Source organism: Dama dama, chromosome 23 (assembly GCF_033118175.1).
Source record: "Dama dama isolate Ldn47 chromosome 23, ASM3311817v1, whole genome shotgun sequence".
Classification (NCBI taxonomy): Eukaryota; Metazoa; Chordata; class Mammalia; order Artiodactyla; family Cervidae; genus Dama; species Dama dama.
The window spans coordinates 37,368,396-37,394,109 of NC_083703.1; the positions used below are offsets into that span (position 1 = coordinate 37,368,396).

The 25,714-nt window shown below is 43.0% G+C and overlaps 1 protein-coding gene across 2 annotated transcripts in view; it reads left to right on the forward strand.

Annotated features, from left to right (window-relative positions):
• The first annotated feature begins 6,756 nt into the window (after nt 1–6,756).
• Nucleotides 6,757–25,714, forward strand: part of MKX (mohawk homeobox) — a 66,566-nt gene continuing 47,608 nt past the window's right edge. The window contains exons 1-4 of one of the 2 annotated variants that reach the window (XM_061126387.1): nt 6,757–6,986; nt 8,631–8,790; nt 17,398–17,551; nt 17,982–18,317. In XM_061126387.1, coding sequence (XP_060982370.1) covers nt 6,799–6,986; nt 8,631–8,790; nt 17,398–17,551; nt 17,982–18,317 — 838 coding nt within the window. In that variant the 5' untranslated portion in view covers nt 6,757–6,798. The remainder of the gene's footprint in view (nt 6,987–8,630; nt 8,791–17,397; nt 17,552–17,981; nt 18,318–25,714) is intronic. The other variant, XM_061126386.1, reaches the window with a different exon arrangement.

Genomic DNA, 25,714 nt, shown 5'->3' on the forward strand with positions numbered 1-25,714 from the left:
CCAAGAGGATTTTAAAAATTTGAAGATTAAATTTATTACAGTCTATTGGGTACAACATCTCTCAAAACCTTGCTAGACCAATCTACATATGGAAAGGAATTCACCACATATACGAGAAAAGTTATTTCAAATTGATGGGGGGAAAGCTCTTTCATAAGTTCCATAGGAATAATTGACCATTCAATTGAAGAAGAAAAAAAAATGAAATTTGACTCCTCCCTTACAACACATGCAAATGCATCCCAAAAGGATTAAGGAGCTGAGTGAAAACCATTTTTTGAAGTATTAGAAGAAAATATAGACTTCTGCCTGCTTGCTAAGTTGCTACAGTTGTATCTGACTCTTTGCAACCCTATGGACTGTAGCCCACCAGCCTCCTCTGTCCATGGGATTCTCCAGGCAAGAATACTGGAGTGGGTTGCCATGCCCTCCTCCAGGGGATCTTCCCAACCCAGGGATTGAACCTATGTCTCTTATGTCTCCTGCATTGGTGGGCGGGTTCTTTACCACTAGTACCATCTGGGAAGCCCTCTATTGACCTGTGTTCATGTTTAAACCTTCTGTAAGGCAAAAACCAAATTAGGTAAAAGGCAGTCTTCTTAATTCACATTGTCAATATATAAAGTATATATTTCATGGAAGAAATGTTCTTTAAAGAAGCTTTTTATAAATGAATAAGCATCTAACAAGGATATAAGCACATTTCTTCAACAAAAAAATACAAGTGACTTATAAATTAATGAAAAGTCTCTGAAACAATGAGACCTTATTTTACTTATCATACAGGCAAACATGATGAAAACCAAACATATGGAATGCTATGCAACATGTGAGGAAATGGAAACATTGTAGTTGTAAGTTGGGAGAAGATTGGGGGTATAAGTTGGGGGGAAATTTCTAAGACCTATAAAAATTTTTAAATCCTGTTTCCCCCAATCAAGCAATTCTACTTCTGTGGTTTTCCCTTGAGAAACACATGCAGAAAGAGTCCCCTACAAGAGTATTTAATGTTTATAATAGTGAAAACTGAAAAGACAGAAAAGTTCATAGGAGAACACATAAGCAGATTATGGTGCATGTCATACCAGTTAAAAAGGTGGAGTTCCATTTATATGGACCCTATATGAAAGTTCTTGATGAAATCACTGAGTGAAGAAGCAAGTTTTAGTTTACTATTGTGTGTGTGTGTACGTTCACATATGTAAAGTATGGTCTCATTTATTTCAAAAACTCATAAAACAATGATTTGCTTATATTTGTGTATGTCACTACATGGAAAAAAAGTTGAAAAGAATGGCCACCTCTTGGCTGTTGCCTCTCAGAAATGTGACTGGGTGGAGCTGGCTGAAGAGGAACTTTCACTTGTACTGTTTTGATGTTTGAGAGTGCATTTATGGAGAAGGCCCTCTGAGGGAGTTTATTCTGTACTGTGTATGCAGTTACAGTTATATTATAAAGAAAGCAAAAGTGAGATATTTCGGGGTCATCCGTCCTCCTAGTTTGCTCAGGATGTCTCTGCAGCTGGTTCTCTGGCTGCTTGCTCTGTTGTTTCACTTACCCACTCCAGTGTGTATCTTTACAAGTCAAACTGGCCAAGTGTGAGGAGGACCGGCTATTTGTTTATAAATTTACTACGTTATACTATTTGGCTGGGGAGCAACAGTTATTCCCTGGCTTTGTAATTCATTACATTGCTTATAAGTAATAATTGAAAGAGAATTTAAAAGCAATATTAGTTTCAAAAACTTTGACCAATAATTGTTCTGAAGTGTCAGGTTCCTTGGTAACATACCAAAAGGCTTAAAATGAAGACTTCTTATTTTTTTCTTTATTAGAAATTTCAAATTACTTACATTTATAACTACACTCAAAGTTCAATAGGATGGATGAAGATTTCTGCCAAATGCTCTTACTTAACATTTTTCTAGTTTTAGCAATAGCAATTGTTACTTGCACATTAAAAAAAAATCTTAGTAGCATAAGACAAGTTTGTGGAAAACTTAAAATCTGTATTTTACATGTTAGTAAATTCAGGCTAAACCAACATCAGATTAATTATAATTAAGATTAGGGTTCAAGTTTTGTGACTTGTGGCCTAAGTTTTGGGTTTTTTCCCCACATGTGACCAATATCCACAAACTACATACACTTTCTTAAATCTTCTGATAGTTCTTTCTAAAACTGAAAGTTTTACTTCAGAGGATTATAAAACAGTATTTCATATACTGGAGATTGGAATATAGCATAAGAAATTGAGTAATATTCACTTTAGAAAAAGGTGAAATTAAAGATGATAAATGCATCTGTACTGTGGATTAAAAGAAGGAATTTCTCTCTTGCATAGATGACACTTGCAAAAATAAAATTCTTGTCTATCACACAGTACACACTCATTTGTATATTACAGAGGAATTCTCCACACTATTTCACTTTAAAATGGATCCTCCACTGTTCTTTCATTTTTAAAATGGATTCTAATTATTAGGCTACAGTCTAAAGGAATTACCATGTATTAATTTTTCAGTGACTTAATTTGAGACTGAGGTGTATGTTATTCCTATGACAAAAACATTTTGCAGACTTTTTGCTGTGTATTTTAGATTTATGATGATCTTACATGTAAAAATGCCTCAAAAAGTCAAAATCCTCCAAATACATTTTACATTTGAGTAAATACAGTTAAGACTAAACAATGAAATTCACTTGTCCTCTACTAGACTAAATACTACAAGAAACAGTTAGGTAAGCAGTAGAATACTGTGAAATTGCAAGCAACTGCATGCATGCCTGGTGCCTTATCCAGCACAGCTGACCAAAATATATATCAGAGGGGCGTGTTACAGCCGATTCAATTCCATTATATATGGCTGATGACCACCATCAGTCACAGAGTCCTTTGAAGAGAACCAGCCTCTTCTTCCTATGAATTATAAACTGGATCTGCTTTTGTTGTGAAACTTATTCGCTGCAAGTCAATGGCTGAAATCTTATGGTGTATCCCTGACTTCAAGTCCCCACCGCGAGGTCTGTAGACCCACGACTGCACTGAACCCACCCTAGAGAAGTCAAGTGCAGCGCCCGGGGCAAGATGCGAGAGTGCCACAACCGCAAACTGTGCGATAAAAGAGAACCAAGGGCATCGCGAATCGGGAACAACTGGTAATATTTGTCTGCCGGATGCACACAAATTTAAACCAGCGCCCCTCTCTGCTTTAGACCGTGGCCGGGGCACAGTCGCGTATTTCAGGGGATAACATAATGGAAAATTCGGGGGTGATCAGTGCTGGAAACAATGGCTTTAGTGTACGTTTTAACCACTTCCAGCCACATTAAAAGGAAGAGGCTTGTAGGGCCACCGCGCCAGGCTGGCCAGCCACCTTTAGGGGAGAAAAGAACAAATGATCTCATAACTGTCAAGCTTGGGGGAAATCTACTTTCGCTCTTTAAAAAAAAAAAAAAAAAAAGATGAAAAGTGTCGCTGCCACAGTGGGGCCCGAGGCGAGAAGGCGCGCGACGTGGCGCGCTCCGCGCCGTGGGGCCATACGGGTTGCCAGAAGCCTCGAACTTCCATAGTACCTAAACCACAGCTTTCGTTCCTCTATTTGAGGCGATGGTGGGAAGGCAAGTTTCACCTGTAAGAGAATCTGATAGGAGTCTCTCTCTCCTTGCATTGTGTCCAGGCTCGGGGTCCTTCCGAGTTCCATCCCCTTTGCTCCACGCAGGTCCTGGCCCCGCACTCGCCGCCTCTTCCACACCTGGGTCGCCGTGGGTTGCGCACCTGGGTCCGCCTTGACCCCGCCTAGCCTCCCTCCTCTCCAGCGCTGGCCCTGGAAGGTGACTCGTGCCTGACTTGGAGGCAGCCAGGACCGCAGAAGCCCAAGGACACGAGAAAAGGGCGCAAACATCTTCTGCGATCCGCTCTCACGCGTTAGAGGCACAAATCGAGCTCTAACTAACCTCACTCCAGCTCATCGCGAGGGGAAAAAAGTGGAGGGAGAGGGGCGTCGCAGGGCCCTCTTCCTGCCTAGCCACGCGTGGCGAAATTTCCGGCGCTCGGGCCAGCGAGAGCACAAGATGCGCACCGCAGCCGCTCAGCTCCAGAGCCTGAGCCGGGAGCTACTGCATCTTCTCCAATCGCACCCCGAAGGGAGAAGGAAATCGCCCCTTTTGTTCCCTGCCCACGAGGCCGAGGGATCTGGGAGCCGGGCCCGACTGGGTAGGAATCGCGGGCCGGGGAATCCCCGGCGGCGCCGGCTGCGGCAGCTCCTCGGCGGCGAGGGTTAACAGAGGTCCCTGCGGTGGCTTCCTCTCCCTGGCCCGGGAACGTGTATACCGCGCCCGCAGGATGTTCGCCGGCTGGGCTGGGCAGTCAGGAAACATGAGAAGGCCTCGCTATTCCTGTTCCCGGGCCGCGCGCGCCCGTCCGGGTAAATAAAGCCGCGACGCTGGCAGTGGCGGCGGTGAGCGCGCCGGAGCCCGCGCGGAGAACATGCGGCGGGGATGGGAGCGCGCCTAGCCTCGACGCGGGAGAGCCAGCCGCTCTGCCGCCGGCCGCGGGCCCCACCGCGACAGGTACAGCCCCGGCCGCGCCGTCCCCGCGCGGAGTCGCGGGAAGGCAGGCTCCCTCCCCTCTCCAGCAGCCCCTTCCTTCTGCGCCCGGCGCTTGGAGCTCCCGGCCCTTCCCCCACCTCCCTCCGAGGTCCTTCGGGGACGCGCCGGGGAGGGGGGTGGCGGGCGGTGGTGGTGGCGGCCGAGGCTGGCCGGATGGGCTTCGAGGAGTCGGAGAGCCCACCTGGCTGTGCCCCCTTTGCTTAAAATTGTTCGCGGGGGTTGGGCGGGGCGGATCCGAAGGGAGGGCTCTCCCCAAGCCACAGTGGAGGGAATCTGGGTAAGTGGGGGAGCGCGGGATCCGAAAGGCGGCGACGGGGACCGCGCAGGGCCCCCCGGGGAGGGTTAGGAGCTGCAATTTACACGCCCCCGGACGTCGGGGACCCAGCTCTCGGCCCTTTGCCGCGCTGGGATCTGTAGTGAGGACCTCCGTACGGGCTTGGGGCAGCGGGGAGGGTCGGCAAGGCGAAACTCGCGGCGCAATGGCCAGGGAAAACACGCCGTCGCACACAGGAGGACAGGGCTGAGGTGGGGACAGACGCGGGCCGGGAACGGGTGTGCTTCCCAAACAGAGCAGCCTGGACGCAAATCACTAAGTACACAGATTGTAAAAGAAAAACAAGGCGCGTCCGGACAGGGGAACATGGGCCGGGAGCGCGTATGTCCGCTTTCCCCGCTGCTGGCTGAGGCTGTCTGAACCTCAGACGTACCTGTGTGAGTCGGAGGGCTTGGCCCTGCGGTACAGCGGGCAGCCGGCAGAGGTCTGACTCCACCTCTCCACGAACACTGCAGGGAGCTGAAGTTAACCGCTGCGGTCACGACCCTAAACATCGCGCGTGGCCGCTGCTGCGGTGGCCCGAGGGCGGGGCGGGGGCGTTGGCGAGCGTGGGCACCCGGCGTGTGTGCCTGGGGGTGGTTGCCCTCGGTGGGGCCGGACGGGGTGAGGGGACGCGGATCGCGAAGCGGGGGCGGCTCGGAAGCCACGCGAGCTGTACCCCCCTCCTCCCCAGGCGCGAGGCGAGGAGGTGCGGCGGCTGCGCGCCTCCGGGCGGCCACCCGGCTGCTCCCGGGCGAAGCGGACCCGTCCGCGAGGCTCAAGCGCGGCGGGCAGAGGCTCCCGGCGGTCGCGACCCGGGAGGTGAGCTGCGGACTCTTACCCGCAAGCTCTGTGGAGCGCGGACCGCGACGCCTTTCCCCCGCTCTTTTAACACCGTTTGCAACTTCTGCACTGGTTCCCTGAGACCCCAGAAACGGGTGGGAGGGAAAGGACTCCGAGCTCGCGGCTCGCGCCCGCGCTGCGGAAGAGGACAGCGCTGACAACCAGCTCTGGAGGGCCGGGACTCGGGCGCCTTTGACCTGCCCGGACCCTGCGCATCCGGGGCGGCGGGAGGGGTGGCAGGAGCCTCGAGGGAGGGCCGCTTAACTCCCTGAGGCCACTTAACTTTCTATCTGTGGAATCTGCTAACTTTTCCTGCCCTCACCCCGCCCCCCACCCCAAGAGCTGTAGCTGGAAAAAAAAAAAAAAAAAGGACGCAGAGGTTTCAGCCAAACCACCCAGGATCTAGCAAACAAGCAAATCCCTGAAATCCTGTTATGCGCTGGGACTCATTAACTGGGGCTGGCGGATGCGGTCGTTCGTGGTACCCCCAATTTTTCCTTTCTTCCAACCCTTCCTGACGAGCCCGAGTGGGAGCTCTGGGAGGCTTTAGTCTCCGGTTGTGATTGAAGAATCACGCACGGCCCCGCGTTGTCCTCCCCCGCTTTCCGGAGTGTGCATCATCCAGATTAAAGGCAACTCTGTAAGGCTTGTTTAGGAATCACTTTCCTTTGTCAGGCGGGTAAACTGTTTCTGACTGACATTCCTTGCGGGCTGGGAAGGCAGGGCAGAGAGGAGGGTGGGTACCAGTCCCGGGAGTGCTCGGGGGGCGGTGACCCGGGTTACCTGGGATTGGTGTAACCAGGTAGGGGAAGGCGGGAGTCCCCGGGTTCAGGTGCCGCGGCGTCGCTGCTCCCTGGGCTCCGCAGCCCCGCGCCGAGGCCAGCTTCGGACTTGGGACGCTCCCGAGTGTGAGCACTGTCAGCGAGTAATGTGATTCATCTTTATCTCCTAGAACCCGAGCCCTGCGGAGCTCCTGGCGGCCCGGTCCCAAGGCGCTGCGGCCGCGCCGCGCGCCCTTGCCTGCCCGCGCCATGAACACGATCGTCTTCAACAAGCTCAGCGGCGCTGTGCTTTTTGAGGACCGCGGGGCTCCGGAGCGGGATCGGGGCGGCCGGCCCTACAGCGGCGTCCTGGACAGTCCCCACGCTCGCCCCGAGGTGGGCATTACGGACGGCCCGCCCCTCAAGGACAACCTGGGCCTGAGACACCGGAGGACCGGGTAAGATCACCCTCCCGGGTCCCCTGCCCGCCGGCTGCCGGGAGAGGTGGGGACAGAGAGACGCGGGCGCGCTGGTGCCAACCCGGGCGTGCGGGTCAGGGGCCCAGAGTTTCCTGGGAGGACAGTTCTCCGGCACCCAGTTTCGTACATTCTCAGTTTAAGATACTAGTTTTTCTAAGTAAGGGGGGCGGGGGGAGGGGAGGGGATCGATTCGTTAGACCAGCTCAAGAGGCTCGCTGGAAGCGGAGGACTCCTGAAAGTGCCCTTGAGTGCTCCGAATCCTGGACCTCAGGGATGGGGGTGGGGGTGACTTGTCCCTCTCCGGACCGCGATGCAGTTGCGCGGCTGAGGATGAGGCAGAAAGGCCTGCTTGGGGTGCACGAGCACGGGGCAGGGTCAGGCAGTCGGGGCTCCCCCCGGTCAGGCCAGCCCCGTGGGCTTCCCCATCTTGTGTCACGACAGGGCCTTGCATCGGCCAAGGTGTTTGGGAAGGTCGGCTCTGCGCAGGACGCCCAGGATGCGCGCGCGGCTCGGCGGGGTCCGCCGCGAGCCCGGAGGGTGGGTGCCGCGGGGCCTGGGTTTCGGTTTAGCGGGCCGAGGGCTGTGGGTGGGGTGGGAGGCGCGCAAGAGCTCGCAGGCCGCCAGTTGCTCCGGTGCAGAGGCCGTCTGCGGCCCCGCCACGTCCGGGCAACTCCGGGAGCGCCCCGCGGGGTGGGGCGAGGGGGGCGGCGGGCGGCCGTGCTGGCCGGTCCATCTGAGAGATTGCATCAGCTGCTTGTTCTGCGGCGTTGCCTGTTAGTGAAGTAGAGATCAGGTTTCGTCAAAATGTTACTACCAGTCCTCACGGATGGAATTGGATTTCAAAGAGTTTAAAGAGGCAAAAGCCCTGGAGGCTGCGGCGCAGGCGCGCGAGCTCGCGGAGCGGCCAGGACGCCCGGGCGGCGGCGCGGCGACCCCTCCCGGAGCCGCCGAGGAGCGCAGCGCCCAGCGCCCCGGCCCGCTCTCCCTCCTTGGAAAAAAAAACTCTTCCTGAGGTCTTTACACTTTAGCCGGTGGGACAGTCCTGTCCGTACTTTTAAGCTCTTCCTTATGTCGTGGAAAGTCCCCGACAGTGTTTTGGGTTACTTGTTTGTTACTTGTTTTTTCCAGTTCAGCATCTTTCCTCCACAAACCCTTTCTTGGACAGTGTCCTCTTTACCCAGAGGACCCAAGGATATAGGGAGAGTTCGCAGAGGAACCAGGGCAGGGGGCGGCCATCACCCCCTCGCTTTATTCCCACCGTCCATTGGCGACCTTTGACCAGCGGCGGGGCTTGAGTCCCTGAAAGAATGTTCTTGGCGTGTGTACACGACCCGCGCGCGAGGCCAGGGCCCCTGGAGGGACAGCCCTGCTGCGCAGATCTGACCACTTAACCCTCCAGCCTTTCGCTTCAGGATCTCTCCCCGCCCCCCCCCCCCCCCCCTTCAGTATAAAGCTGGTGGCCTTGTCCTGTGACTCCCAGGCCATCTGCGCCCTGGCACCTGCAAAGCCTCCTCCACGTCCGCGCGCGCGGGACAGGGGTCCACAGTGAGACGCGTGCAGACGCGACCCTCGGGGTCGCGGAGGAGGGCGCGGCTCACGGCCCCGCCTCTCTGGCTGTCCCAGGGCCCGGCAGAACGGCGGGAAGGTGCGGCACAAGCGGCAGGCCCTGCAGGACATGGCGCGACCCCTGAAGCAGTGGTTGTACAAGCACCGCGACAACCCGTATCCCACCAAGACCGAGAAGATTCTCCTGGCGCTCGGCTCGCAGATGACGCTCGTGCAGGTAATCGGGGCCACGAGCCCCTGCCCCTCTCTTGGTGAGGCGAGGCCGGCGCGCAGGCCGCCCTTCTGTTCCCCGCTGCTGGGAAAGGACGGGCTGAGACCCGCCGGTCCGGATGCTCCTCTGGGTCCTCCGGCCTGTGGGTGATGCAAGGCGGGCACAGGGCAGAGCTCTGATGAGTGAAGAGCCTCCGGGTTTCCTCCCATCTTATCTCAGTTTGGTCCGGGAGGGATTGTGTGGTGTTCGTTAAGGAGAGCAGTGAAAAGTCAAGTGCGGACTTATGAGAAGGTGTCCAGATTCTATGCAAGTATAGATGGCTACGGATGGACTACCCCAGCGGTGATTTTCAAACTTGTGTACGCATCAGACTCACCAGGAGAACTTGTTAAAACACGCATTGCTGCGCCCCACCGGGAGTTTCTAGTAGTCCTTGGGCGAGAACGATAATTTGCATTCTAACAAGTTATTGGGGGTGATGCTGAAACCACACTTTGAAAACCAGGCAGAAAGACACCCCACATCAGGGCCCCATGTTAAAGGTCAAGTACAGGATAACTTTTAACCATTCTTGACAGAGCTAGGAGGTGGATTGGAAAGGCAAGAAGTGGATTTGGGATTTTCTTTTCTTTTTCTTCTTTTTTAATAAATGACACCCAGGGCATTAACTAGAATCCACACAGTTTTGCCGCTGTTTATCTTTCTACTCAGGCTAAAATGAGGCAGACTTCAAATGTCAGGGTTACTTGTTCAAGTGTAGAGAAATGGTGTGAGTTTGTTGCCAATATAGTGAATTACATTACAAGTTTTTCCCCTCCATAACTGTATCACAAGCTTGGGTGACATGGGTAGAGCCCTTATCAGCCTTTTGTAGATGATGTAATCAAGGCAGGAAGAAGTTGTGTTCCAAGGGGTAGGGAAGGCCTGGAAATAATGTAATTCTATATCAAATGCTCTTTCCATCACACAAGTTTTCTTTCATAAATGTAGTTAAGATAAACTTTTATGCATCAAACAAAGCATTTAACTGAGAAAAAGAGGAGGAGGAGGAGCTAAATGAGCCAATAAATCTCATGCATAATGTAGCGCTGCATCACTGCATCGTGAAATTTTGGTCATTCTGTGAAAGTTACAGTGAAAACCCCCAAATAGCAGGGAATATTTAACCATTAGATAACAAAGATTTCTTTCCAGAGTGTAAGATTGTCCTTTTAGGAATTACTAGAAAGTTTGACAAAGCATGAAAATTGACTTGTATTCAGCCTTATTAAAACTGTAATATGCATTTTCTGCTTATTTTCAGAGTATGATTGTAGAGAAAAACATCTGTTTTGCTTTATATTAACAGGCAATAGTATTAATAGTGATTTGCTGCAGCACTGGAGGGGAAAATTAATTTAGTGTTCTTGGCTTAATATCTGTTTAACATAAAACTATGATTTTTTATTTTAACATAAACTAGTGATGTTCAAAATTAGTTTTTAAATAAATTATTCCAATCAGAAAAACTTGACTTAAAACAAATGCATGTGTTCAGATTTCAGTTTAAACTGGTATGCTATTTATTTTGAAAATACACTACTTTATAGAGCTGTATGAATATTTCACTCTGATGTCAACAGTAAAGCATTAGATTATTGATTATATAGTTCCATATTTAATACTTGCCATTCTTTCAGACACAAAGCAAAAAATATTTATGACATATTTAGGACATTTTTAAACATGAAATGTATTTGTCATTAGCAGAGACATTTAAATTTTTATGTGCAATAGTTTTTTGAGCTGCAATAGAAATAGTTATTTTTTAATACAAAGTCAAATTGTTTTCTACCTGAAATGGTCATTCAAATGCAGTTAACAATTCTTTTTGTGTTAAGATCTTGGTAAAACTATTGCGTTTTTCTAATTTACCTGAAGTTTTTTGCATGTATGAAAAATTTTGCCATTTTTTCTATTTCACTATAGTCTTCAGAAAATAAAATGCCCACAAATATGTAATTTTTGAATGGGGCAGAGGTACTTGTTTATAATTATAATTGATACCCATTTAATGATTTCCAAATTTTATAGTAAATGAAGTTGGTTTCTAGAACATTAAAGTAATAAATGGAAAAATTCAAAATGTATAGAATGACCAAGGGACCCTTATATAGCATTCAGTTTGGATCTAGTTATTCTCAATTAGGCACAATGGAATGTCTATTGAAGAAAATATATATATTTATGAATATAAGGAGTCTGTATAAGTCAGACATGTATTAAACATCCAAAACAAATTTTGACTCTGTGGAAACCAAATAAATTATGTCAATGCCTTTTACTTCTGGGGGAAAAATGTCAAGCTGTGATCTGAATAAAGCTTCTTGAGCCCTGGAAATTAGACTTCTGTTTCAGGAGTCAGGTTCTCCCATTGAATCAATTTCTCCTATTCACTCAGCCTTCTTGACAAGAGTGATCATGTCTTATCCATCTTCATCTTCCCACTTCACCCCAGTCCAGTACTTCCCATGTGGCAAACTCTTCATACGTGTTTGAATAGGTTTTAATTGGGGAATACTGCTGGAATCACCAAGTGACTTATCCAGACATATTTCTGAAAACTGGAGAATGTCTTGAAATCAGAGGAAGGTATTTTGGTTTGAAAATTTATCTCATTGTAGGAAATACATGGAGAGCAGCAGAAAATGAATGAATTATCTTTAATGACACATGTTAGTTCTACAGAACAAGCATGTAACTGACCTTATTATTTTTAGTTTATCTAGAAATATGTCATATTTTATGTCTATAGACAAATATAGAATATTTCCTTTATTTCTGGCTCCAGACTGTATTTTTTGTTTACTATAATACTTCTTATCTCTGCTTCTCATAATTTATATTAAGTTGTCAGCGTAGTTATTTATTCATTAACTACAAGAGTGTCATAATTTTGAAAATTTCTTTTGCACTTAATATTTCCCTTTTGGTTGTGTGGTCAAACTCTCAAACTTTTCATAAGAAGTGCTTTTGCCTTATTTTGCTACTCTGAAGAGTGTAAAACCTGGTTGGTCATCTCCATTAAGCCTAGAAACAAAAAGCTGAAACTTTAATGGAGGGAATGTTTTAGGATCACATAAGTTACTTTTTCCGATAAATAGAAGCTCTAAAGGGCATTAAACAAGACTACATTTTGTTCATCCCTGGAAGATGAAGCAGAGAGAGATATTTACGCAAACTTCATCTTTTTCCACCCACTAGACTTGGCAACTTGTCTTAATTAGTTATAACTCTTTGTGTTATTAATCTGCCATCTTCCTAATAAGATATAAGGATTTTTATAAAAAATTAACAGGAAGATAATTTGTGTGCGTGTTTTGACTTTTACCAACTAAAACAATTCCATAGTGCTTATTTCCTATGACTGACCATTGTTCAAATATTGTGAAAATACACTCTCTACTCTCAAAATATAAACAACTTTATTGCGGAATAACAAGTGTGTGATTGGGGTTTTGTTTTATTGTAGGATATGGAGCTTACCCAGGCAATAACTGACTCTGAAGAAGTTTTTCAAAGAAAGGCAGATGAGGGCTGTACCTGGTGTCAGGATTTCCCATTGCTTATGCATGTATATTTAAAAAATATTTTTTTCTGGATTATAAGAGTGAAATGATTGTTTTTTTTCAGATAACAATACAGAGTGCAATGCAAGTAGAGTTTGAGACTGTATTTAGTGATTGGATGTTAATGCTCCCTTCACTTAACTGAAGTGAAGTGAAGTGAATTGAAAGTTGCTCAGTCATGTCCAGCTCTTTGCGACCCCATGGCCTATACAGTCCATGGAATTCTCCAGGCCAGAATACTGGAGTGGGTAGCCTTTCCCTTCTCCAAGGGATCTTCCCAACCCAGCGAGAGAGAACCCAGGTCTGCCACATTGCAGGTGGATTCTTTACCAGCTGAGCCACAAGGGAAGCCCAACAATACTGAAGTGGGTAGCCTATCCCTTCTCCAGCGGATCTTCCTGACCCAGGAATTGAACCAGGGTCTCCTGCATTGCAGGGAGATTCTTACCAACTGAGCTATCAGGGAAGCCATACACTTATAGTAGATGTTCCAAATTCCTATCATATAGCCATGTATCATTTGGTGAAATCTGCTATATTGCAAGATATTGTCTCCATGTTGACATAACTTTTGCTTAGTATTGAATGTGTCTGCTGAGATATGTGTGCAGTTATCAACTGCAAGGCTTATGGCTACTGTTAAATTTTCAACAAAATCTCAGATTGGTCCTGCATTCTTTTTTTTTTTTTTGGACATTCTGGGTCTTTGTTGCTATGCCTAGGCTTTCTCTAGTTGCAGTGAGCAGGAGCTACTCTCTATTTGTGGTGCACAGGCTTCTCTTTACAGTGGTTTCTTGTTTCAGAGCACAGGCTCTAGGGTACTCTGGCTTCAGTAGTTGCCAAGTATGGTCTCAGTTGCCTTGAGGCAAGTGGGATCTTCCTGGACCAGGGATCGAACCCACGTCCCCTGTATTGGCAGGCAGATTTCTTAACCACTGGACCATCAGGGAAGTCCTCTTCTGTATTAGTTTAAGTGTTAAACTACATGATGTAGAAAGGAGGTGTTCAATATTTCAGTAAAGTGACTGAGTATAAGTTAATTCTGTGCGTTCAAAGGTAGACAGATACCAGAATATCCCCTTGGGTTTACCATAATGATTGCTCTGCCAATATGAATGTAAACACTTCAGTTAGAGTAGGATGAAAATGACTTAGTTTTTCTTCCAGCTTCTAGATATTTGGTTCTCTAAGCTTTCCCTATAAAATACAGTGTTTTTTAAAGCTCTGAGTTTGACGTTAAAATGCTGTTGCAGCACCTAGCCTTGGTAAGGAGGCTTGTTGCATGTAAAATAGAATTTCAAGAGAATTTGAATGGTAACCTGAAGGAATCCATAGAAAATTAAGTGTGGCAAATTTGAACTGGTGTTTTTACCTTCAGTGAAACAGAGGGCCTTTGCATCAATTAATCGGGAAAAAACTTGAGAAATGATACTTATGCAGATTTGTTCGCCACCTATCGTCTGCTGTTCGTATGACTTAACACAGGAGGATATTAAACACCCCCAACTATATACAGTCATTAAGGCTGTACTGTAAATTTCTGATAATAAAACATTGGCAGAGTAAATGTGTTAGTAGATTGGGTGCCAGTCAGACTTCTGAAATCAGTTTAGAAAGAACCTATTAGACACCAGCAAACCATTATGGAAAATCTTCTGGTGTATGATTAATATACTCTGGTAAGAACTATGAATAGGTAAAACATAAAAAAAAATGTGATTACTGTATATGAAAATCTAGTCAGTCCCACCATGACATTTAAAGGTTCCTATTTTTGTATGTTAGAATTGTAAGTGTATTGATTTTTTTAAATAAGAAGTCCATTGCATTTTAATAAAAACATGAAGAGTTTCATAAGAATTGGATTTTACACTATGTGGTACAATTTGTTGGTTGTATTAAGAGTTAAGATCAGTTAAGATTTAAGATTAGCCTCTGAATTATATGGCGTTTAGTAGAGAAAGTAACAAAAAATTTCTGGAGTTGGATTCTTCTAAGTGACATGGCAAAGGGGAAGTTGCAGGCTGTCCTGTGTGAGAGGAGCAGAGAAGGACATTAAACACCCCTCTGTGATTGCTGAAGGAAGTGGTGGTCAAGGGCAGAAGGTAGGTTGGTACCAACCATAAAGGAGATAGATTAATACTTGTGTAGGAAAGTGTGGACAATAATTTGCAGATTTTAATTTTCAGAGCTGGCAAGGATGTCAGGAACCATGAAATTCTGAAAAATTGAATGACTTACCTAAACTCACATAGCCTGTTTTTGGCAAAGTCAAAAGAGGAAACCGAGTCTCTTTCTGTTACACCACAGTTGGAGGATAACAGGACATGAATGAGGATTTGAAGATGTTAAGTAATTAAATCACAACAGCGCATCATCACTTGAATTTGATGGCGGTTGTTAAGATCCATTCACATGGGCAGAAAGAAAGATAAGAAAGTTCAAAAAATAATGTTCTAAGTGTTCCAGTTAGTACTGATGAGGACATGGACGAACATTTTGGCCATGACTTGGAGAATAGAGAGAGGTTTGAGAAAAAATTGAGCAGGCATTTCATGCCTCCATAGTGCAGGTTCACCCGTGTGTCATAGTTAATCTCTTCACTGCGAGTCCTTCTGTGTGTGTAGGGGACAAAGTTTATTCATTCCTAGCACTTAACACCATGGCATACAAGACCTTCTCAGTGTGTGTTTGTTGAATGAATAGCCCCAGAAGATTTCTGTTTGTAGAGGTTGGAGGAGATGGAGAATTTGAAGTCAGGCTAAAACCATAGTAATAATAGCACAGTTTGGCAGGAAGAGTGGTTGGTAGTGTCTAAGGCTTCTGAAATGCCATGGTGAGATATTACACCACTGCTCATAAATTTGAGGACAGTCGTCATTACTTAAGACAGAAAGGTAGGTTAACATTGAACATATGTATATTATATATGAATTGAATATATATGTTATGTATGATATTGTTTGTGTGTATATAAACTGGGTAGACTACCTTGTTTTACCCACAGGGGAAAAAAGAAAAATAAGTTATAGATTTTTTTTTAAGTAGGATTCACCACAGGTTCATTAAATAATTAAGGCTTGAGTAATGTGCAAAAAAAAAAAAAAGGTGTATTTATAGACTAAATGTTAAAAAAAAAAAAGAAAAGAAATTCCAGAGCAAGTACCACCACACAAACCATTAATATACTGTGGGATCATGTTATAGAAAAAATTGACAGAAAGACATAATCTTCTTTCCACATTTCATCCTTTTAAAGGCAAATATTGGCCTTTCAGGTGTTTAATATCTATATATTTGGATGAGAACATGATATTTAAAAAGAAATGTCAAGTGTCATTTTAGCCTCTAGAAATTGTGTCTAGCCTTTTGCGAAACTGTGTCCAGCTCTTTGCGACCCCATGGACTGTTGTCTGCCAGGCTCCTCTATCCATGGGATTTTCCAGGCAAGAATACCGGAGAGGGTAACTATTCCCTTCTCAGGGGATCTTCCCGACCCAGGGATTGAACCCAGGTCCTCTGCATTGCAGGCAGATTCTTTACCATCTGAGCCACCAGGGAAGCCCTCCAGAAATCCAGCAGCACCTTAAACAAAAACAATGGGACTAACTTTATTTTGCAGTATTCACTTCTTTGCCATCACCTATTTAGAAGCACTTAATTTTTAGCTTAAAGCTGGGTGTTATTTGGCCTTTTCTCTCTCTACTTGTCTGATTGCTTTATCTCTGCTTTGCCAGTTGCTACCTCCTTAATTGCTAGAGGTTTCCAGGGTTTGTTCCTTGACTCTCTTTTCATTCTAACTACTGTCACAACCTCAGCTCTCACTTCTGTGCATTTGACCCAAATCTGATCTTCCTTGCCCTTGAATCTCAGATGGCCTTTTTATTTTCTCACTGCATATTTCACCTGTATGCTTTTCTGGTACCTCAAACTATAAACGTTCCCAGACCAAACCCATCATTTCACCCTCAAACAATTCTTTCTTCCTCAGAATGGCACTGTCTTCTCTTCTTATATAAGTTTGATAACTCAAGGGCATCTCTAATTCTTCCCTCTTATTTATCTCCCATAATGTCTCTGTAATTTGATTTCTATTGTTCCAAGTCTGTACTGGAAACACACTTCCCCGCCATTATCCCTGACATATTCCTTCAAAGTCTAGCTTCACGAACTCTTGAGTCACATGAAAGTAACCTCTCTTTCTGTTTCACTGCTGTAACATTTTATTTTAATGCATCTTAAGCCATTTATCACCTTCTTTCCTATATTAGAATTATTTTTTTGAGTTATAGTTGATTTACAATTTGTTAATTACCAAGATGATTCCGTTATAGACATATATGTATGTATTCTGTTTATATATTACAGACATGTATATATGTATTATGTTTATATGTTATAGACATATATGTATTCCGTTATAGACATATATATATATGTATTCCTTGATTCTTTTTTTGTTTCATTGTTTGGTTCACTTGTGTCACTTTTTGGGTTCCACATAGAACTGATATCATATGGTATTTGTCTTTCTTTTTCTGACTTACTTCACTTAGTTTGATTATCTCTGGGTCCATCCATGTGGTTGCAAATTGCATTTTTCTTTCTTATGGCTGAGTAATATTCCATTGGTTGTATGTACCATATCTTCCTTATCCATTTCTCTGTTGATGGACATTTAAGTTGCTTCCATGTCTTGGCAATGGTGAATAGATTTTAGAGTTATTTGTGTATTCTCCTACCTCTCTTACTAGCCTCAAAATTTTAGGACAAAGTCCTTTAATATTTTTTTATTCCCAGGATATAGCTAGTGCTCAGTCTGTACAGTAAGGGCTCAGCACATTTGTTGAATGAATGAATGAACAGATATGAATTCTAGTACTGTCATGTCTGAGAATATGTAATGATCAGAGATTATGAGAGAGGCTTAGGTCCTTTCTGGGAAAGTAACTGTATGATGGATAATTTTTTATGTTGTGTTAACTGAGAAATAAAACCTTTTTAGGTGTCAAATTGGTTTGCTAATGCAAGACGTCGGCTTAAGAATACTGTTCGACAGCCAGATTTAAGCTGGGCCTTAAGAATAAAGTTATACAACAAGTATGTTCAAGGGAATGCTGAGCGGCTCAGTGTGAGCAGTGATGACTCCTGTTCTGAAGGTTTGTTAACATTTTTATCTTGCTTTCTTTACTCTGCCTCTGTAAGGAGACATTCACCTCAATTCCTATTTCTAAGGTCGATCCCACAAAACATAATGCTGTCATAATGGTTCTTTTTTATTGTACAAGGTAACTTGACTTTTATAATACTATAAATGACCAGCCAGATTATGGCTGTTTCCTCTTGTTCATAGATTTATCATGTGTCAGAATAACATTTTCTGTGAAGTTTATTAACATTAAAATGCCAAAGGGAGAAATTACTTAGATTCCTGTTTTTCTTTGCCTAAAAATTAATTTTAAATATCAAAGATAACTTTACACACTTTAAATATTCTTCCTATATGTATATTTTAAATCATTAATATAACAATTGGGTGTCTGGGGAAAAGTACGTGTAAGAACTTCCTAGTGGTATTTTCCTTCTTAGATGGAGAAAACCCTCCACGAAACCACATGAATGATGGAGGCTATAATAATCCAGTTCACCATCCCGTGATTAAAAGTGAGAGCTCAGTCATAAAGGCTGGAGTCCGGCCAGAGTCACGAGCCAGTGAGGACTACGTATCACCCCCCAAATACAAGAGCAGCTTGTTGAATCGTTACCTTAACGACTCTTTGAGACACGTCATGGTCACAAATGCGGCCATGATGGGAAAGACAAGGCAAAGAAACCATTCGGGATCTTTTAGTTCCAATGAGTTTGAGGAGGAGTTGGTATCTCCCTCGTCGTCAGAAACGGAAGGCAACTTTGTCTATCGCACAGGTAAGTCTGTGCTTTTCGTGATAACCTTGTTTAAACAGAATGAAGGCTGCAGCAGAGGGCTTTTTTCTACAGGTGTCAAGACATAATTTTTATAGCCAGCACGTCAGATTTGCACATATGGCCCACAGTTCAATTTGAAAGCTTTCATTTTGTTCTTCATTAGCAGATAATGCTTGTTAGCAGATGATGGTCTACTGGGAAGTTTTCATACTCAATGAAGATCTTCAATCTTAGCAATAAACATACTTAGAGGAGATAAATGTTGGCTTTAAGAATAAATTATAATGGAGGAATGTCCCAGATCATAACCAGCCATGCAAATATTTTGTATTCCATCTTTTCTCTTAAATTCTTTGATTGCTTATATTGATGGAAAATGAATATAAACTAGCATGGGTGGCGAGATGTTTGTGAAGGAAAAGTGGCTTAAATTGTTTTGGAAATCTTACTTCTATTTCTGAAAAAACACAAGTAGGGCTGATAAATAGCTTTGAAATCTTTACTTTTAGTTCAGAAAAAATGAATCAATTTCCACCTGTCGTCAGCTTTCAGATGGAGTGGCAAGCTTGGTAAAATTTTCTATCTTGACTTCAATTCCCCCAGAGCTTTGCATGTAAAGAGTGTTTGAGCAAGTTTGCTTTAGGACAAAGGATTGTGTGTGTCCTACATCTGGTATAGGTAGAGTCCACGTCCTGAAAATGCCAGGCAGTGAGATTTAGAAATGTTACCCCGGGAATTAGCTTCAGGAAGTGTGGAGTCCAGCCGTATTATGTCACAGATAAGAAAGCCCAGACAAAAAACAGATAGCTAGTGACTCTCGTACAGATCAGCAGTGCAGCTGAGCCTGCACCAGAGGTCCGAGGAATGTAATTACTGCTAGACTGCTGTTACTGTTATTATTACACATGTTGTCACCAGTCACTAATTGAATATTTGTGATATACTAGGTTCTATGCTAAATACTATGCATGTACTACTACCTTGAGTCCTTATAATATCAAGAAGCTTGATATATAAACAACAGAGCTTTATAAAGACATTTAAAGTTGGTCTGCTGAATATATCCTTAAGGCTAGTCATAAATCTGATTTTCAAGTGTCTACAAATATGTACAAGATACACTATCTATGAGGATTCAGAAGATGTCTCAGTACATTTTTAATGACTTAATCTCATTTTCTGTTTGTATCTCCAACTCCGACAATGAAAACATTTCCAGACACTCAGAAATACACAGGCTTGTAAGTAATAATTGTGTCTAGGAAGAAGTAAAACATACAATAAAAGATAATTTAGCCAAAAACAAAAAAGTTCAAACTATCTGTTAATACCTAACTGATGTGGCCAGACCAGAACTTGTAATTCGGAATGTTTATTTTCAGAAAAAGGAAAAAAAAAAATCAAGTCATTCAAGTACAGATAATTGAAAAAGGAATAAACAGAAAACAAAAAATGGTAAAATAAATACTGAAAAACAGATAAATAAATCAAGAGTTGGCTCTTTGAAGTCAGTAGTAAAAGAAATAAGCAAAAATTAACTCAAAGTTGGAGAAAGAGGATATAGCAGTCAACATATTTTTGATTAAAATAGTATTTTAAAAAATTATTATAAAGTACTACACACAATCGTTTGACAGTATACCATATGCAGATGTATGGATAAAGTGTAATATCTACACGAATTGTTAATTCATAGTAAGAAAAGTTTTAAATGACTGCTAATGCAGGAAAAATTAAGGTTTTTAGTAAACTCGGTTCCCAAATGCTTGATAAAGCCATTGGATTTCTTTTTCAAACTTTAAAGAAATAATTAATTCCTGTGCTTTGTATATGTTTCTGGAACATATAAAAACATGGGAAGTATCTCAATTTTTAAAAATGTAAATGTTTTCCTAACCTCCAACCAGATTAAGACAGCATAAGGTCAAAATTTTTATTTGTGGTACTGATACTGACTATGAAACAACGTAGGAAATATTGACAATCATCTAATGTTAAGTGGAAAAATTTTAATTGAGGATGCCCTGAATATGACAAGTGTGTATGGACAAGACAAGAAAGATAAAAACAATAAAAATTACGGTTGAATGAGGTGGGGGTAATTGAGATCTGTTCTTTAAAATTTTTTTTCTTTTTCTTGTAAATTTATGTTGCCCAGTAAAAACAAGATCATGTGCCTGTGAAATTTTCCCAGCATGTGTGGGTCTTCTGAAAATGCAAGCTCTTTTCAAAGGTGACAAAATATAAAATCAGAGAGGGACTAACATCTTGTACAGTCGATGCTTTTCAAAGTGAAATAGCCTGGCCATTTATTTTTATTAAAGCATTCCAGATGCACTTGGTTCGGGTTATGGACTATTCATTTGCCAAATTCTATTTTTAAATAAAAACCTATCTTTTAGTTATGCAAGCAGTGAGATCACAGCCTAGACACGTAAGCTTCTGGTTTCTTGTGCATGTGTATAAGCTTTAAAAGAACAGAATAAAATTGTAGAATTTGTGGATGGAAAATGAAGCAAGAGCGGTTGGTCTAAGACTGGTCTACTAAATTTCAGACCAAAACACCAAATGACTGTCTTCTGTGAAAACTGACAATATTGCTGCAGTTGTAGCTGGGTTAGCAGTCATGCATGAGTAGTAGAACAGGGAATTTCAATAAATACTTTCTGAGAAACTGCTTTGGTTTTCCCTGGCACACAGGCTTGTTCTGAATTTCTTCAGTTCTTTCTGATTATATCTTTTTTCCTCACCTAAACAGCAAACTTCTAAGACTGCTATTAAACACCCCTTCTCCCACCCTTGTTGTATAGGAGTAGGTGACCTACTCAGAAGAGATCACCTTTAAATACAATTTATTGCTTTATCTGTGCTTAAAATTGTATCCATTTCTTCCACCCATTTTTGTAAGACAGCTGCAATCTCATGATGCATTTCATTAAATATATGGAGGCAAAAAGCCAAGTGAAAGAAAGAGTTGGTTTTTGGAAGGGTAATCACTGAATTTCATTTCCCTTGTTAAATTCTAGGAGGGAGAAGTCTGGGAGATCATAAAGCAGTAATCCTAATTGAAGATATTACTAGATACCATCCAAGTAGATACAAACATGTTTTTTTTATTTTATTTTATGTAGATATTAAATATTTCTCTGTAATCTGCAATCGCCCACATCATGTAGGAAGAAAAGACATTTTTTCAAGGGCATAGCAGGCTATCAATAAGTATTCTGACGGCTTCCCTGGTGGCTCTGCTGGTAAAGAACCCGCCTGCCAATGCAGAAGACAAAAGACATGCAAGTTCGATCCCTGGGTTGGAAACGTCCCCTGGAGAAGGAAGTGGCAACCCACTCCAGTATTCTTGCCTGGAAAATTCCATGGACAGAGGAACCTGGTAGGCCATACAGTTCATGGGGTCGCAAAGAATCAGACATAACTGAGCGCACTCTCTCTCTCTCTTGCTCTCTCTCTCTCTCTCTCTCACACACGCACGCACACACACACACACACACACATACACAAATATTCTGACAGCAGCAATCATAACATAAGACTTGATCAGAATTATTAACGTTATTCCTTCTAAATAGAATTAAGTAATATGCAAGAAAATCTAGCCACTCGGTCTCATTTGTTCGATGAAGTTATCTAAATTAAAATTACAGCCCTCTTCATCATGTTAGGTTAAGTGTTAGTCGCTCAGGCATGTCCAATTCTTTGTAACCCCATGAACTGTAACCAGGCTCCTCTGTCCATGGAATTCTCCAAGCAAGCATACTGGAGTGGGTTGCCATTCCAATGGTAATTTTCAGATATTGGATAGAGTGACTTCCCATTGCAAACTGCCCTCCAGGTCTCTAGTCCTTGGATGGGTCTGCTCTCAGAGATATCAGGATAAGGGCTGTAGCTTCATGCCCACCTCCATTCCTCTTGACTCAGTAGTTGAGCTTCTCCAAATGAGACCATCTGTGAACATCTGTAGCATCTTCCAGAGGGTGTCCTCCATAGAGCCTTTTCTAACTTGGATTCAAGTTTAATTTACCCTCCAAACCAAGCCTGTTAAATCTTCTTCAGTGAAGAAGAGAGGAGTCACTTCTAAGAAGTATGCTTGATGAGGGGAAGGACAGGCAAGTCTTGAAATAAAATGTGTGAACCTCCCTGCTCTGTTGCTGGACAAGTTCCTATCCTGCTGTTTCTTTCCACAGCTCACAAGTGATCAGCTTATAAATGGCTAGTACATGCTAATGGTTACTCTCTGAGCCCCATTGCCTCCCCAGTACATAATTCATAAATTTACTCTGCTCCCTAAAGCCTGAATGTTTCAACTTCATCTTATTAAATTGCCTGGAATCCTTCTTAATTATACACATCTGGTATAGCAAAAACATAATGGTGGATAGAACTCTTTTCTATATTAGTGTGAATTAACCAGATTAGCTTTCCCTCCACTTGATGAAGGTGAATATCCCGGAAGCAGTGGAGATTTTGATGGAAAGAAGAAAGAAATCATTTATTCCGTAAACCAGTCTCTTTGGGAGGAAATGGCCATTTGAATGGCCTGCAAAATGAGGGAACTAGGGATTTTGGTTACTGGGGAAAGACAAACAAAGCAGCAGAAAGTAAATCTGGGAGGACACAAGGCTAAATGCCATTTCCAAATTTTGTTCTTGGCTAACGATGACCCCAGGAGGTGGGGAGTGGGGGGTTGTGGTGATGTTCTTTTTTCGCTGTCTTCCTGCACACTCGTGTACTTTAGAAATTAAACTGGTATTTTCCATAGTAAAACATAGGGATGCTCATGAGTTGAATAAACCATTGGATTAACCTTGGATTTAACTGTAATCTATATAGCCTAGTTTCTTTGGAGAAATGCAGTCTCCGTTCTCAACCACTGATTTCACAGTGCACTTCTGGGACACGGTACGAGGTGTCCTTCAGGCATTCACATCACATATCGAAAACACTCCAGGCTCACCAGAGCCCTGGGTTTTATGCTGGGCTGCTTGTCGAAAAAAATCATAGATTAAATGAAGCAGAGGGAAAGATTTAAAGAACTGCCTTGCCAGATCTTTTTGAACACTGAATGAGGACTCTTGATTTGTTTCATCAATTTCAGGTGTTTGGGGGGGTAGCTTAAAGCCTCGTGGTAGCTGAGAGAAGGCGTTACTCTTAAGGATGGTGTGGGTTTCTGTGTCCACGCTATTTTCTCTTTGGAATTTTGTTGACCAGTAAGTCGACTTTGGATACTTTCATCTTCTTTTATTTCCCTTTTTATGCTTGTCACTTCCTTGTTTTTAGTGAAAGATTAAGCTCAGCCCTGTTGGATGATTCCAGACATTCTTTTCCTGGCATGCAAATGACTGTTGATGTGCTCCAGCAGGGAATAATAAAACCCTCTGTCACCAGCCCAGTTAGTGACATTTAAAGGATACGTGAAAGGTTATCCAATTTTTTTTTTTTTTTCTGTCTTATGTCTTTTACTACAATAATACCTCACCTATCAGATACCATCTGGAAATGAGGTTTTCCTCTGAAGTGAAATTTCCAGATAGAAATTTCAGGACTGATTTTTAAAAAGATAGAATTTTCTGTTCCTCTGGACATACAGGATGAAACACAGCCTGTGGGTTGTTGTCTCAGCATCCCCACATCTTCCCTAAACTCCTCCTCCTGTTGCTTTTTATATGCTTCCAGACTAAACTTGCTCCTGACACCTTTGAATAAAGAACAGCATCTTTCTGATAACCTTTTTAAAAAGGGGTCTTTCCTAATTACTTATTTCAGAGCAGTAACCTTTGAAATGAGACTTACAGAAATTCTGACCTTTGGGGAGGCTTGGGATAGAATTATAAAAATTTAAGCATGATATTATTGAACACTGTAGATGTTTAAATATTTATCAGTGATGATAATGGCAAAACACATTCACTAGGATTATTTCTGAAGTAGCACATTAGCTTGACTTTTGAAAGTAAATTTTCTTCTTGCAGATTTTAAATGAAGCTGCTTAAATGTTCCACGTAATGTTAAAAGGCTGAGAGAGTCATGGCAAACAAAAATAGAAAAAGAGAACAAGCTTTGGCATAAGCAGTTTGGCATAAGCTCCTTTGGGGGTTAGTTTTTCATTCACTTTTCTTTGTTTGTTATTTGGTATTGTCGACTAAAAAAATACATGGTCACAACCTGAATGTAGAGAGTTGTTTTATTTGATGGAAATGTTTAGGACTCTAGCGCATTTCAGTAGCCCTGAGAAGACTGCTCCAAGGAGGCAGGAGGGGACCTCAGACTATATACAAGTTTGCAACAAAGGGAACAGGCCATCTGAACATCAAAGATCAGGTATCAAGTTACGGAGTTTAGCCTTCTATGTATGCGAAGATGCAAGCGTCTGGGCTCACTGAATTCATTCCTTTCATATGTGCACCTCATGTATCTGGATCAATCCTGTTTCCTTGTTCACCTTGCTTCTTGCATTTCCCTAGCCCCTCAGCAATCACTGTGGTGGGTGGCAGCATCTGCTGGATTGCAGTTTTGGGAGCCCTCATTCACATTTGAAGGCCAGAAATTACTGATGTCTGTGACATTTCTCATTTATTGATATGGCAGGAGATATTTTCATTTCAGAGTTATCATGTGAGAGCCTGAAAAAGTCTATATGCAGATGTTAAGACTTAGCAACCCCATTCAACAACCTGGTTTACAAACAAAGGGAAAATACACAGCAGCTTCGTTTAGAAAATGTACACCTTTTTTAGGGCTGTGTTGGATCCTGACTATTTTTTTTTTTTTTTGTCCTTTTATATTGTTTTCTCCAAGTGGAGGCTTAGAATGATGGCAACGTTGTTTTCAAATTTGTGTGTCTGTAGAGAGCCGGCTTCCTGGAGTGCCGCTGTATGGTCTCTCTCCTTTTGTGCTGTACTCACCGATTTGTGTGCATTAAAAGCCCTCAAATGCCCTGAAATAGAATTTTATTCCTTTTTATTGTCCCCCTAGCACTTAACACAGTGTGTCTCACGTATTTGCTCCGGAACTCTTAAGTGAATGAGTTAGTGTTTTCATGATTTCGTCTGTCTGCCTCTTAAATCGCCAAAGACATTGTAATGTACGTGTGTACATGTCAATCTGTGTCTGTGAACATGACAAGGGAAAGAAAATGGTCCTAAATACGTTTAAATGGGTTTTTAAAAAAGGCAAACGCAGAGAAAGTTAAAACTGGTGGAAAAAACTAAACAGAATGAAGCTTAGAACTACGAGATGTTTAAGAGAGTTGAAATAAAAACTTAGAAAGTATAAAATGAAACGAAACCAATTTTCAGGTTAAAAGAGTGACTTTCAGGAAAATGCAAGGATGATAAGTGGAAAACTTACGCAGTTTAAAACAAAATCCACTGAAGAATAAAAAA